The sequence below is a fragment of the Phalaenopsis equestris genome, unplaced genomic scaffold (genome assembly GCF_001263595.1).
Source record: "Phalaenopsis equestris unplaced genomic scaffold, ASM126359v1 Scaffold000094, whole genome shotgun sequence".
In the NCBI taxonomy this organism is placed as follows: domain Eukaryota; kingdom Viridiplantae; phylum Streptophyta; class Magnoliopsida; order Asparagales; family Orchidaceae; genus Phalaenopsis; species Phalaenopsis equestris.
This window is the reverse complement of record NW_018164536.1, coordinates 1,481,039-1,496,835: the sequence shown is the minus strand read 5'-3', so window position 1 is coordinate 1,496,835 and position 15,797 is coordinate 1,481,039. Positions and strand designations below refer to the sequence as shown.

The 15,797-nt window shown below is 33.9% G+C and overlaps 2 protein-coding genes across 2 annotated transcripts; both read right to left on the bottom strand.

Annotated features, from left to right (window-relative positions):
- Window positions 1–460: 460 nt before the first annotated feature.
- LOC110020141 (CRIB domain-containing protein RIC5-like) lies at window positions 461–2,693 on the bottom strand (the record flags this gene model as incomplete). The annotated part of the gene is given in 3 exon segments (XM_020718135.1): window positions 461–558; window positions 665–785; window positions 2,468–2,693. Coding segments are annotated over 2 exon segments (162 nt in total), but the record flags the coding sequence as incomplete, so codon positions are not given.
- Window positions 2,694–5,297: 2,604 nt separating this feature from the next.
- On the bottom strand, window positions 5,298–14,500 carry LOC110020224 (casein kinase 1-like). The gene is made up of 14 exons (XM_020718253.1): window positions 13,901–14,500; window positions 13,754–13,794; window positions 12,899–12,968; window positions 12,383–12,531; window positions 12,158–12,253; window positions 11,195–11,265; window positions 9,516–9,577; window positions 9,343–9,406; window positions 8,932–9,016; window positions 8,697–8,823; window positions 8,520–8,593; window positions 8,320–8,380; window positions 8,099–8,226; window positions 5,298–5,784 (listed from the first exon to the last, which is right to left on the bottom strand). Exons 1-14 carry the CDS (start codon window positions 13,974–13,976, stop codon window positions 5,497–5,499), a joined length of 1,392 nt encoding a protein of 463 aa, XP_020573912.1. The 5' UTR covers window positions 13,977–14,500; the 3' UTR covers window positions 5,298–5,496.
- Between the last annotated feature and the right edge of the window lie 1,297 nt (window positions 14,501–15,797).

Sequence of the window (15,797 nt, the reverse complement as noted above, 5' to 3'; positions counted from 1 at the left end):
ATATATATATATATATATATCATTCAAAAGAGGTTGCTCTACCAATAGGTCACAATTGGTGGCACACACAAACACATATATATCCATCTATATATTATGTGTGCTGTCAATTGTGACCTATTGGTAGAACAGTCTCTTTTGAAAGATATATATATATAGAGTATCTACATATATGCCACACAATTCTTATGTATTTATATATATAATACATAAAGTTTCATATTTATATACATACAACTCAAATCATCAAGTAAAACATGTCATTTTTAATAAATTTTTAAAAATAAAATATACATTTTCATGCATAAATTTATGACACCCAAGTACAGCTACAAATGTAAAAATTAAACTTTACCTGATAGAAATGTAAATACATAAGAATTGTGTGGCATGTATGTGAATTTGCCATATATATTATGTCAAAAAAATAAGAGATTATAAGTGCAAATAATGTAATTACCCAGCTTGGTGCATTTGCAGAAGGTCCATCACATCCAAAGTGAGCCACATGCTTGACATCTGTTGGATATCCAATCTGCATCTCCTTTTCCTCCTCATCTTGTAAAAAATTAAAAAGACAGATATGCAAATTTAGATAAATAAATTATGAAAAAGGTAAATATGCAAATAAATATTAAATTAATGCAGCATTAAATGAGCTTACCAAATATTTGAGAAATGTATCTTAGGCCCTTTAATAGGCCCTTCATTTTATTGTTCATCATCATCAGCCAAATTGTGTAATTTATATGATGTTTCTCCTCTCAGCTCCACCTCAAATAGTTCTGAGGTTGAAAAAAAAATAATTATAATTAATTAATTGCATAAAAGAGTATAATAATATAACACTATCTATATTCAAAATTTAATATTTACTTCTTGGGTCTTATGAACTTATTGTGTTGAGAAAATTAGGGCGAGGAAAAACTAGAACGACACAAATGCAGAAGAACACGGAGATTTTAAAGAGGTTCGGCAAAGATGCCTACGTCATCGGGAGCAGAGCGGCGATTCCTTTCACTATTCAGAAAAAAGGTTTACAGAAATCAGGGAAACCTCCTGAGGTTACTAACAGACCTCTTTATAATCTCAGGAGTAAACCCTAGGCACAATATGTAATTACAACATTACCCCTATACCATACCGCGGGGCTTTGCCCCCTCATCCCAACCCACGTAACTTCTCAATTTGGACAGATTCTTCCGCTCTGCTTCGATCCAGTGTCTGTCTCTATATGGTATATGAGTCATACCATAACATATTGAAAGTATCACAATATGATAGTTTTATTTAATATAGCATAGAAATGCAAAATATCAATAAAATATAGGGTTTTTTTAAGGTACTTAGCACATTTTGGTATCTCATACCCCAAAGCTTAATATTATCATACTTTTTATCAACGCTTTGGTTTCTCTCTACGTACCTCTAGGTTTCACGCCCACATTGATCTAACAACAACTCACACACCGATAAGACCAATTAATCCTTCCTCACACAGCTCTGACCTCCCACATGATCTGACAAGCCTACACCATTGTCGCACCTGATCTCTCCCCTCTCGCACGCCGACCCACCTCTCCATCCAACCCTCTCACCCAAGTCACTCCTCTCGCACCCACACCCAACGACCTCCCTTCCCACTAGTACAATCCCATCCACGCTCGTTCCAACTCTCCTAGGAACACTCATGCCGGCAATTCCATGAACACTCCTACCGACCATTCCATGAACACTCCTGTCGGCCATTTCTTTCCCTCATTGACAAACACGTCTCTCCCACCGAAAAAATATTACCTCAAGAGTATGATGCATCAGTACTCCAATGGTAGCAATCTCTTCAATTCTCAGTCTCTATGCTGTTCCGCCAAAATCAACCCCGTGATTAGAAGTAGCCACATTGAAAAAGATCGTTGTAGGACATGTTGGAGACGCGTGGACGGAAACGTTAACGAAGTAACAATTTTGTAATATTAAACATTAGGATTAGGATGTGACATAAATAACAATATTTTCAGTATCATGCATGTAAAATCCCCTAAAATACATCAAATGCAGCATCAAAACATTCCATCAAAATCAACCAAAAAGAATGTCTAGAGACAACAAAGCTCCAATCTTTTCTCAACTTTTAAAACCTAGCTCCCGATTCATTAACTAATTTCTTCAAATCCATCAATAGACAAACCATAATTCATTTTTCTTGCAATATAAGAAATTAAAATGCTATACGTTTCTTCAGAAAACCAAAGAATACTGTAAATATCATAAAAAATAAGGTTTTAATCGTCAATATTTTCTGAAATTTTTTTTTAACATGCATGCGATACAGAACAATCAATCTAACAAAATTCGACCGTTACCTTCACCAAATCGTTTTCATTATGAATGAAAAACAGAGATAAGAGCTGCATCATACAATATAATGTATGATCTGAACAGAAGATGCAGCAAGAAATCAACTCACATGAACCCCATTAATCTGCTCTTAATCGCCATGGTCTCTTCATGACCATCATCTCTAAAAACAAACTTTGATGAATCAAATAATTTTGATTAAATAAAATAGAGAAAACCTTATAAAATGTGGTTTTAGAACATGAGAGGCGGCAACAACAGCTTCTATCAGAGGAAATCAAGGCCTCCTGGAAGCAGAATACAGAGACAGAGACAGAGAGAGAGAGAGAGTTTATTTTTTAATTAATTGATTAATTTTAAACGGTTGGTGATTATTATTTTTAATTTATTTTTAATTTTTTTAATTTTATGGGAGTTAAGATTGTATGGAAAGGAAGTTTTCTGTGGCAGCCAATGGTTTTGGGGGGTGGTTGCGTGAGGCGCGGGAGGAACGGTTGTGAGGGGATGAAGGAGATGATGTTGGAAAGTCTGCTGGCTTTCTATGAGGGCTTTCCGCATGCGAGATATTGATGCTAGAGATCCATGGATGGTTATGTTATATCTGCCTTGAATAATAACAAGAATAATCTCTTATTTTTGTAGCTTCTCCTTGATTGGAGATGGTGAGGCAGAGTGTTATATTTGATATTAAAGCATAAGTTATGTCATTGTGTTGAAATCAGATTTGTGCATCAGATTTGTGCGTGTTCGACTGTCGACTGTTTTTTTTTTTCCTTTTTCAAAAATTCAGATTCGTCAGTTTGTATATTTATATGTCATCATATTATTCATTTTGTCGAATAAATCTTCTCTGTGTATCATACAAATGATTCAAAGAGGAGAGAAATAAAAAAGAACATATAACAATAAATAGACAAATAAGAAAAAAAACATGTAAGGCTTATATATGGGTAATCCTCGTGAAATAGGTCGAAACTATATATATGAACAAAATCAGATCAAAATACCTCGAAAACTAATATCAACGAAATGATCCCGACATAAGTTAGTCATAATCAGAGAATCAAAAAGAACATTTTTGTTCTGGAGTCAGAAGTCTCCCAAAGAGATGTATCCTTTTGATTAATTACATCATAGGGGATACCCAAGGATAGTCTCGATAAAAGAAGTTTCTCTTACATTATCAGGAACATGGAGAATAAGTCATCAAATGATGGTTCTTTCGTATGGAAACGCCTCATTGCTTTCAAAGCTCGTGTTAAGTCACAGGGCAAATAGTGAGTCTCTCACATTCCAAATGGGTAGCGGCACATCGACATAAAAAACTACGAAATAACCAAAATCTTCTCAGTGGTAATATCTCTAAACGTCAGAGCTTATCGGGCCATAAGTGCAAAGGGTGAATCATCGTATCCCAAATGGGCTACATCTCATCGGTAATCGGGCCATCAAGATGATATCAACAAAGTCAAAGGAGCGATAGGGTTCAGAGAAGATCAGCAAGAGCAAGGTTAGTGTAATCTTAAAAGATAGAGGTAGTCAGGTCGGGGTAAATTGACCTATAGGCCGATCAAAGCAAAGGTTGATCGACTCAGTATCCACTCAGGTAGAGGCAACCAACAAAAGGAGGACCCACCATATATTCAACATTCACACGACATGAAAGCCAATCAATTGGGAGCCGACTGATTAAAAAAGGCCATGAGTGTAATTGTTATTTAAAACCATTCACAACCCTCGATTAATAGAGGAGCATTAATTGTAATAGCGGCGGTTGAAACCATATACAATAATACTTAATTTATCTCTTATATCTCTTCGCACATCTCTCTCTTCATATCACGCTTGATTCCTTAGGTATAAGTCAAGGACATACATACCACCCAATTTTTATGTATTTACGTATCTAAAATTTAAACTTTACCTTCTTACATCTTTACTACCCAAATCTTTTATAGCACATAAAAAAATCACTATTATAACTTTTAAAACATGAAAAAACATATTTTTCATGCAAATTTAAGAAGTCATCTATGAAAAAAAAAAATGAAGTGTAATTTTCACTTTAATAAATGGGGAGAAATTAAGTATTTAATTATTAGATAATTAGAGAAAATACAAAACAAAATTTTTATATATTAATATATAGATTCATATTTACATGCATAATATTCAAATATTATACATCACACCAAAAATATTACTATTTTTCAAGCAAGACACATTTTCATATATAATTTTATGACCAAAATGTTTTGAGTGTAAATATTAAATTTTGTATGCTAGTTATGTAAATACATATAAATTGTGTGATATTTATGTAAATTTGCCTATTTTTATCTGTTTTCTGGTTAACTTCATCTGAACTACTATGAAAACTAGTCATTTAAATATATATATATATCTTTGATGAGTAATATTTTTAAAAAATTTAATTGACTACAAGACTACAAAGATTTATAATCAATTAAAAGTATTAATTAAGAAAATATAATAAAAATTATTATATTAGATTCAAATGATGTTTTAAATCTGCTTCAATCCTTAACATACTTGATTAATTTTGTCAAAATGACTATTTGTTCGTGAACGCCCCGATAAGAAAAGGAGTGGAACCGGAACCCGCTTGTTGAGCTCGAAATATAAACGAGCCGAACAGGAGCAGCGCCCAGAACAGCGCCCAGGCTCAGCTCGTGTTCGGCTCATTTACACCCTTACTTCTAAGATAATATATATGTAAAAAATTGAAGTTCAGGAGGTACACATGCAAATACATAGAAATTGAGTGAAATGTATGAAAATCTTGTCTAAATTCTAACAGATAAATCATGTAGTGTATTAATTTCATTTTCCCCTGCTCTAATTCTACATTTTACATAGCTCAAACCAAACCATAACAAAATAATCCAAAATAACAAAATAATAGCATTTCAAAGCTCAAAATGTTCTATATTTTTATTTATAATGAAAATGTAGCCAACAAACAATGATGAGCATAATAGCAATACACCCATTCCTCCCAATCCAAAGTCCCCCACCATACAAAAGCTTGTGAGGGAAATTTATACACAAGTTGATTTACATATATACCACCCACCTGCTTCTATAGATATACTGGTTCTAATGAAAAGCCTTTTGTTATTTCCTCTTCTCGGCGCTGATGGAGAGGAGCTCGAAGCTTCTGCCGGGATTTTCGTCCCGGGAAGTTCGTGCGATGGCGGGTCGGGAAAGCGTCGACGGCCTGAATTCGGCTGGAGGTTGATTCAGACTACTCTGTTTTACGGCAGAGTGATTGCCACCGCCGCCGCTTGAGACCAATCGGGGGGGTTCCGCAGACCCTTGGCGGCTGCTTGAGATGATAGCCCGCTTGGAGAGTCCGCCGGCGTTCCCAGAAGAGGATGCTTGTGCTTTCTCTGAATCCAGAACCTTTAAAGGAGGAGATCGAGATGGTTAAGAAGATGAAACTTGTTTCCAAGTGAGCATCATGAGGATTACCAAAATATAAATGCTTTTAAGAATTTAAGGGGAAGCAATGTTATAGATGCAAGATTAAGCACATATCAAGCTTTTGCCATTAAAAATTTTCAGGAAAAAAAGACATAAAAATAGCAACATTATCATTTTTTAAAAGTGAAGTGCACATTTTCATGCATAATAGGTTTAAAGCGCCAAAATGCTATGTATGTAAATATAAAAATTTAGATGTGAGAAATGTAAATTCACAAGAATTGTGTGTTATGTAAATTTCCGTAAAAAAGGCATTTGTTGAGGCTTGAAAGGTTTCACCAACCCTATTCAAAAATTTAAAAGGTATAGCAATTGATATATTTTCTCAAAAACAATGCCATTTAGCATCTATAGTTGGGAGAAGATTCACAAATAACTCCATTTAAGGCCTAAAATAAGCTGATTTCAAAATAACATCTGCATTGAATATTTATACAATTTGAAGTTATATCATCAATGGATCTCCTTTTTCTCATATTTTAGCAAAGGAAGAAAGCTTTTGATGAGCTTGCAGTAGTTGAGCAAGGTTTATGTTAAATAGAGATTATCTTGTGTGATTGTTGGGGTGGTGGTTGTGGTAACAAGGAAAAAGGGGTGGTAAACAATCTAATAAGAAAGTGGATAGACACCTCTTAAGTATTTATTTAGGAGGAATGAATAGATACGAATAGGGTTTAGAGAGAGAAAAAAAATGAAGAGGGATCGGAGAGGTAAGGAGCCCAAATAAGAGAGGTGGGAGTGGAAAAGAGGAGATTGATGGGAGTGCGGAAAAAATATTGCGTCCGGACAACAGACGAGATAGGGCGGGGCGGAGCGGGAGCTCGGACCTCTGCTATATCACGTTCGTTGACCGGACACAGCTCGTGTCCGGACTCTGCACGCAATATTTTCTCGCAAGTGTGAGGGTTTAAGATCAAACATCAAAGAATCATTTCTTTTCTTAGTTACCACTACATACTAAAAGCTTCCATTTACACAAGAAGACTACTACTAGATGAATATAAAAATTTATTAGTTCAAAAGACATAAGTAACATAAATCAACAACCCATGAATACAACAACGATCTCCCAAATCATAAACTCTTCTCTTAAAGAGTTGGAGGTAACGAGAGTGGTGGGGGGGGAGATGGCATGAGGGTGTGTACAAGATGAGATCTACATACTATCCTCCATAGTATCAAAAGCCAAGAGTAGTAATATTTGTAGCCCAAATTAAACTAGTTCATATTTAGAGTTCTTGTGATTAATATCATCATTGTTGGCTAAACATTCAACAAAAATAAATCATCCAATCAATTCCACACAAGCTAATAACAAGAAGTTAGACTAGGCAAATAGATGCATGATCCAACAATTACTTCAGTCCCTTGGTCGAATAATGCTTGTAGAAATCTTTAATATCATCAGTCATGTGAAATTATAATAAGAAAAAGACTAGTTAATCTTCACTATGCACTTTACTCTTTTAATATCATGATGTTATAAACACTAGCACATTCTCACTGAATTATTTGAACGCACATATATTTTGCCAATTTATGATATTTTAATAGTATAATACAATGCAACAGTATTTGCATATAAATGTAAGGAGTGAAAGTGTTGGATTAATAGGGGAGGGGATTGGGGTCAGTGCAAAAGTAGCAAGCAAATGGCCTCTTAGCATGCACACTACCTTGTGCTAGCAAGGCTAAAAGTTTAGCTCAAGAATGGAAGTTCGCTCAAATATCTAAAGGATATTTTTCTCAAATTGAGCTTGAATTCCACCAAACGGGCCGAGCCATCAACCAAAATTTTGGCTCAACACATTCAAGTTGATTTTGAGTTAGGCTCTGGAATGAATCGAGATCAAATCGAATGACTTGGAGCAAATCTTGAGCCGACGTTTAATGGGTTTCATATTGAATCCTCAACACCCCTAGGGACTACGGTAGCAGACCGAGTGAGTCTAGCTCACAAGAGGAAGAGGGTAGGACATAAGAAAAAGGAAGACAGAAAGGGCAAGGGAACAACTGGGATAAGAGAGAGAAGAGAAGAAGACACAAGTCATCATCAAATTCCATTACATCCTAAAGGAAACCCCATATATAGGAGGAGGTCCACAGATAAACATTGAAAAAAGATAATAATATCATAAAAGAGACAGAAGATAATCCACAAGCCATGATCAAACTTCATCAATAAGCTCCTCACTAAGAAACAAATACACCATAAATAAATAAAATGGCTTACATCCTTTGATGTTGCATCCTCCAAAACTTTGTGCTTGGAATGCTCTCCATGATGGCCAACACCAGATACCCCTCTCCTAGCAAATGATTCCATCGCACCGGAAAATTTATCACAAAACTCTTGTCCCACTGTATAAAGAAGTAAATAAATAGGCTGAACCAGAGTTTAACAAAGGAGCAAAAAATAAAGAAATTGGTGGGGAGAGAGAGTGCAATGAAAACCTGAAGCCTTGTCTGTTCGTTCCACTGAAGGTCCGATTGCTCCACTTGCTCTACCACTGGCCTGTAATAATGGAAAGGGGAATTTGCATACATTCCACATAATTCTTATGTATTTACATATCTAATATAAATAAGAAAAGCCAACCAATCCAAAAAACATCAAAACACAATGGGGCATAACAATGATCCAGAATTCATACATTTGCTCTGCCTTCAGCACCAACTTGAGGATATTTTAATGCAGTCCAGTCAAAAACATAATCAAACTGATAACCTGCAGTAAAAAGGTGTCAATCCTCATCTGCTTAAAAAAAAAACATTTAATGTTGAATCTTCATTCTGACATGAAATGTGTTCATAAAAAAGATAATTCCTACCTTCTCTAATAAAAAGGTCACGGAAAAGTCTCTTCAAATAAGAATAATCTGGTTTGTCTTCAAATCGCAATGACCGGCAATAGTGTAAGTAAGATACAAATTCAGGTGGATATGATTTGCACAGCACCTGATTTTTAAGACAAATATGTGACTTTCCTCAACTTTTAACAACTCCTGTGACAGACGTGGAAAACATTTGAAAGGATAACACTCGGGGAAAGCACGCACCAATTACCTCAACAGGAGTAAGCATTTTCTTCTCGCTGATTTTATCATACTTTTGTTTTTTGGTACCAGCTCTGAGGCCCTGCCAAGGAAGGCTGAGAATAGAATTGTTAAAAAATAACCCAAATATAATACAAAGATTTACATACATACTACTCAATTATTATGCATTTACATATCTAACACTGAAACTTCACTTTTTACATATATGCCACCCTACCCATGCATGAAGAGATGTATTTCACTTTTTAAAAAGTTAAAAAAGTTGTATTTTTTATGTGATATGAAAGATTTGGAAAGATTTGGGTAGTATAAATGTAAAAAAGCAAATTTTAGGTGTTAAATATGTAAATACATAAGAATTGGCTGGTTATGTATGTAAATGCCCAATAAAAATGAGCCACTCCCATCAAATTCCAACCTTCCTCTTAAAAAATACATTAGGACATAACCAAGAGATTCCAAATCATCCCTCCTGCTCTGTTCTGCATGGAGATAAATGCACTTCAATGAGTAAATTAGATGCTTGACAACAAATCAAACAAAATCAGCAAATATTTTTTTATTCGAAAAATGACCGCGAAGGAAACTAACCAACACCAAGATGAGTGTTAACGCTAGCATACCGTGCTGTCCCCGTTAGATTTTTATTTTCTCTGTTGAAAATAAATGGCATTTGCATCAGTAAATATGAAACAAGGGGAATATAAGCTTGGAATATTGACATACATACCACTCAATTCCTATGTATTTATATATCTAACATCTACAATTTAGGGTGCATTCATGATTGCTAAAACATTCATGATGATAGAGTAAGAGATTTAAGTTTTATCTTTTATAAATTTTGAGTGCATACATATAGATTAAATAAGAATTTCAAATGAGGTACCGGAGTTTTTAATATGAAAAATCTATAAAAGGAAATAATCATAAGGCCCGACCTTGTTGAAATAATTCACCATGCATAAAAGATTATAAAACCAGCTTACTTCACAATTGATGAAAAACGGACTATAAATTTAGAAGTATTTGATTGGCATCCTGACAATTCTTAAGCATTTATATCACACCTAAACTTCGATATTTACATCCATAACACTTGGGTGCTTTAAACCTATGCATGAAAAGGTTTATTTCACTTGTAAAAAGTGGTACTAGTGTTATTATGGATGTGATATTAAAGCTATGTGTGTAAATATGAAAGTTTAGGTGTCGGATATGTAAATACGTAAGAATTATGCGCTACGTATGTAAATACCCTTTTTTTTTAAAAAAAAATTACATACATGGCATGCAATTCTTATGTATTGACATATTGCACGTCTAAACTTTCATATTTACACACATAGCATTTTGGTGCTTTAAACCTGGTCATGAAAGGTGTATTTCAATTTTAAAAAGTGATAATAGTGCTATTTTTTATGTGATATTAAAGGTTAGAGTGTTGTGTGTAAATATGAAATTTTAGGTGTGAGATATGTAAATACATAAGAATTGTGTCCCATGTATGTAAATAGCCTTTTTATCCAAATTAAAATTTGGCTGCGTGTGATCAATGGGCCTATTAGGTTGAACATCATAACATTTTCTGCATATTAAAACTGTAAATAGGATTATCGTAGATCTAACTTTTTGTCAATTTTAAATTTCTGAAGGCCTAGAATAAATCATCTCCAATTTAATCAGGCAAGTAAATTAATAACTTATGATGCAAGTAATACATGTCAGTTTGGTTCCATCATATCTTAGGACTGTAATCTTTGATGTTATCATGAGATTGCGGAAATCTATCAATAAACCACATTGCTGCAATAAATCATAAATCAGCTCACATAGACATTGCGTCAATCTAAGTAGCTCTACAAATATTTGAAAAAATTACCAAAAAAAAAGCAAGAATAATTGTTTATGATCATAACTGACAGCAATCTTAAATGAATCGACACAAAGTTAAATAATCGGCACAATTATGCGAGCTTAAATTTAAACATGAATGTGCAATTAGCATTTTAAATGCTAGTTTCACCTTTTAATTATTTTCATGCAAAATCCACATGCAAACCTCTTAAAGAAATTTCCCAAAAATTTTGGTTCTCTCTCTTTTTTTTCAATTTGCGTATGATGCATGCATGCTTAGTACATTCAGAAGAACATATAGATAAATCCATGCATGCTGGAAATTGAAGTGTTCGTTACCACAAGACATATTGCAAGGAAAGAGGATAAGGAAACTTCGAAATGTAGAAACACGATGAAAGCTTAAGATTCACCTGTACGGAATGTGTTTATGAGTTTGGAGATCTCTATATTTCTTTGCAAGACCATAATCAATAATATACACCTGCATAAGAAATTATAGATAGATTTGGCCACACAATGTAAAATAACATCCATTAAAAGCTTTCCATAAGCATCATGAGCCATATCCCAATAAGGGTGTCTAACAAGTAGGAAAACAATCATCGAAAGAAAGAACCATGTTAAGGAAAACAATTATCTGTGTTTAAAGCATACAAGAGAATTTCATTTCATTTATAAAATATAATTTGTGTCAGCAAAATGTTTTTATAATGGCCCTCAATCACATACAACAGCATTAAGTATCCACAGTGCAATTGAATATTTCTTTGAATTCTCATGTTGGGCATTTACATAAATAGCACACAATTCTTATGTATTAGCATATCTCAAACCAAAACTTTCATATTTACAGTTATAGCACTGAAATCTTTAATATCAGATCAAAAATAGCACTATAACCACTGTTTAAAAGTGAAATGCACATTTTCATGCATAGTTTTAAAGCTTGAAAGTGTTATGTATGTAAATATGAAAGTATAGGTGTGAGATATGTAATAACATAAGAATTGTGTCTACGTATGAGATTGTGACCCATAAATCTATCTAGTTCATCATTTAGACAATAAGATTTGCTTTGGTGATTTGGTACATTTCATGAAGGCAGAGGAATTTGGTGTGATTTCTTATATGCTGTGATGCAAAATTCTCCTACAATTAAATAAAACACAAGTAGTTTAATTATTAGCTGGAGCCAGCAGGAGCTGATGTAAATTTTGAGATAATTGAAAAGCATGGGTGTATGAAAATGCAAAATCATACAATAAAGTGAGGGAAATTGCCAAAGTTATATAAACCAAAACAAGTTGCAGAGTATAAAAAAAGCAATTTTAACACCGGCTTATAATATGAATTTCAAAATAACGCTAACATACTTGATTGGCTCTGCGTCCTAAGCCCATGAGAAAATTGTCTGGCTTAATATCACGGTGAAGAAAGCCTCTTGAATGCATGTATTCAACACGGTTAACCTATAGATTAACATCAACACATAGGAATTGAGCGGTATGTATGTAAATCTTCCTAATTTAAATTGTTCACGAAGAATAGCTAACCAAAAACTATAAAAGAAAAAAAGAAAAAGAGAATTATGAACTAACCATCTGATCAGCAAGCATGAGCACAGTTTTTAATGAGAACTTTCGATTGCAATAGTTGAACAAGTCTTCGAGGCTCGGCCCAAGAAGGTCAATGACCATTACATTGTACTCACCCTCGACACCAAACCACTTCAGGTGAGGAATTCCAGCTATTTCAAATAGAAAAGACAATTAACCAGATAACTTAATAAATGGGGCATTTACATACATACCACCCATATGCTATATATTTACACATCAAAGACCTAAAATTTACTTTTTGCATTTATACCCACTCAAATCTATCATATCACATAAAAAATACCACCATTTTAACATTTAAAAATTGAAATACACCTTTTAATGCATAGGTAAGGTGGTAACTGTGGTATGTATGTAAATAAAATTAAAATTTTGAATTTTGAGTGTTGGATGGGTAAATACATAAGAGTTGAATGTATGCCAATCTTCCTTTATAAATATACAATTCACACCCATGTAAAGAGCAGCGGGAGAAAAGTGTAAAGAGAAACTTACTTCCTCCCTGAAGAAGCATGTAAAGTTTGGATTCATAATGAAGCTGAGGATGCTTTGTCTTTACAGATTCCTAAAAACATATTGGAATGGTTAAGTAAACGTGGAAGCATTAATCCTGACACAATAATAATGGGGCAATTAAATACATAGCACTCAAAAAATAGCAATTTACAAGTCTAGCACCATCTTTCATCCATTTTTTAAACTCGCACAAATATCAAAATTCATGATAAAACCCAAACTCATAATTTTCATTTTTATCAATTTCTCAATGGTTTGATCATGGCACATATAAATACATCGGTTCGGTAGTTCAAATTAAATCACTTGGGGTGCTAATTTTGTAAATAGCAATGTTTCGACTGCTCAGGAAGCTTTAAGAAAAAAGAAAAAAACGCAAAACAGGGCAATTTTGTTTAAACTATAATATTGAGTTATCTGTTCTGCAGGCAGATAACAAATTCAGTATTCTTCACTTATTTTGACAAATATGTAAATACTTCTGCTCCAGTAAGCTCCATGATAAAAAAAACTTGTTTTAATGAACAAAACGACAAGATAGAGATAAGCTCTACTAAAAAGTAGAACAGCACTGGAGCAAATCCCAGCACCTTACTGACAAAGTTTAAGGAACTGTACAACTAAAAACTAGAAACTTTTTTTTAATTTTCACATTGAGCTAGTTAAAGTCATTGATGACCAAAACAATTTAAAAAAAAAATTTTTTTTGCATGAATTTCATACTTCGATAAAAATTTTCAATGATCAAACACATCTCATCATAGAAAATCAAAATAAAGTCCACAGTAATCTTTGAAAAGGCGTCACAAATCTACTAATCAGACAGAAACTTACCAACTTGACGGCTACTTCATCCCCACTCTGTATGTTAACACCTAAAAACACAAAACACAGCTAAAATAACCAACCCACAAAACCTAAAAGTAAAACAAGAACAAAATATTGTTCAGCAATGCATAAACGCGAAAAGATTTGACCTACCCAGGTATAATTCTCCGAAAGATCCACTTCCAATCTTTCTCCCAAGCTTGAACTTTCCACCGATGACCTGTTCCATGATGAGGCGCAGGATCACTCACCAGACTTCAGACTCGCCAAAAACCTAAAACGCTGCAGCTTCCAGAGGAGGAATCTCCACCAGCCCTCAGACTCACCAACCCCAACCGATCCGCTTCCGATCAACTCCAGAACCTACTCCTCCATCAAAATATGCTACCAGCTTCTAAACCTAGATTCCATCTCACAAACCACTAAAAATCACCGCTGTCTCAAGCCAAAACCCTAGCTTTCAATTTGTAAGTTCCCAGCAGTTCGCATTGACGCCTAAACTCAGCCATGGAAGCCGCCGCCGCCCATCTATCTGAAGCCCAAAGGCACAATCCCCCTTCTTTCCCTCCTTGCAGTATGGATTTATGGATTCCAGACCTAGAATAATCAAAAAAGCAATCTTTCGGTACTTGCTCTATCAATCTGTGATAGGAGGAGAGATTTCTTGAAGAACTCGGTGAAGTCAAGAGTATCAATCGAGCACGCAGAGAGAGAAATATATTGGGCGAGCGACTGATGAAACGATAACAAAAAACAGATTTTTTGTATTTACATGCCAAACTCCTAAAATTTACCTTTTTATATTCTTATCCCATATTCTTTATATTAAACTAAAAAAGTATCGCTATTTTAATACATTTTTTAAATGCTTTAATAAGTTGCCATATTTATAAAATTAAAATTTAGATATTATAGACAATAAATACACAAGAATTAAATGGCATTTATGTAAACCCTTTTAAGAAAAAATTATCTCAACAATAATTACGATTATAAATATAAGCCACGTGTATTCATATGTTTTTTTTTATAGAGAAACGTAGGGCTGTAAACGAGCCGAGTTCTTAATATCGTCCCTTGAAGATGTTATAGATTGTAATTAACCTTAGGAGATATTTTCCATTTGATAGAACAAATGAGCCTGAATCTCTTAGTTGTAACTTCAAACTATAAATAAAAAATATTTCATTTTAAGAGTCTTTTAAATAAGTTTAGGTAAAACTAATTGGCTCGTTAAACTTAAATTGAGAAAAATAGTTGTAAAGTGTGAGATTCGAACCTGGATCAAGAATGCACTAACCACATTTTAAATTTAGACATAAATATATATAATATATTATTATATAAATAATATATGTAATATATTGTTATATAAATAGTTATATAATTTTTTATTTTGAGCTAAAACGAGCCGAACACGAGCGAACAAGGAGCTATTCGTGTTCTGCTTGTTTATAATTCGAGCTTTAAAAATTTGTTCGTGTTCGGCTCGTTCACTTAACGAACGAGACGAACACGAGCTGTTCGCGAACAACGAGTTTTTTTGATAGCCCGAGAGCAACGTATCAAAATAACTCTTTAATTATGTATGTGCGATCATTTTACTCCCACAGTTTATAGAAGTGTCAAATTGATCTCTAGACTCTAATATTCCTCAACAAAGATTACATTAACTCCAATTTAAAATATGGGACCAAATTAATATGTATCTAAACTCTGGGACTAAAACGGCTGTATGTAAATAATCGTAGACTATTTTGACACTTTACTCTTTATATATTTATAATTTATTTTATTATTTGTTGAATCATGAAAGTTGTTGCTTCCCATGCTACTAAGAAATTTATTTTAAAGAGAATTATGAATAAATATCATATTATACAATCTGGTTGGAGGTCATGATACGAGCTTCTAGCCACCCTCATGTGCTTAACCACTCGATCCCGCACTGCAAGACAGGTGCACTCAGGCAGCATCGAACTCATGACCCCAATGGGACTTACGCTATGCTGCACCACTAAAAACTCACGGCGAGCGGCACTATATATAT

Coding starts and splice junctions, on each gene's coding strand:
- LOC110020224 (XM_020718253.1), bottom strand. CDS start 13,976: ATGGAACAGGTCATCGGTGGAAAGTTCAAGCTTGGGAGAAAGATTGGA. Junction 11,266..12,157: donor TAGGACGCAGAGCCAATCAA/GTATGTTAGCGT, acceptor TTTCTTATGCAG/GTGTATATTATTGATTATGG. Junction 5,785..8,098: donor AGGATGCAACATCAAAGGAT/GTAAGCCATTTT, acceptor CCTCCTTTAAAG/GTTCTGGATTCAGAGAAAGC.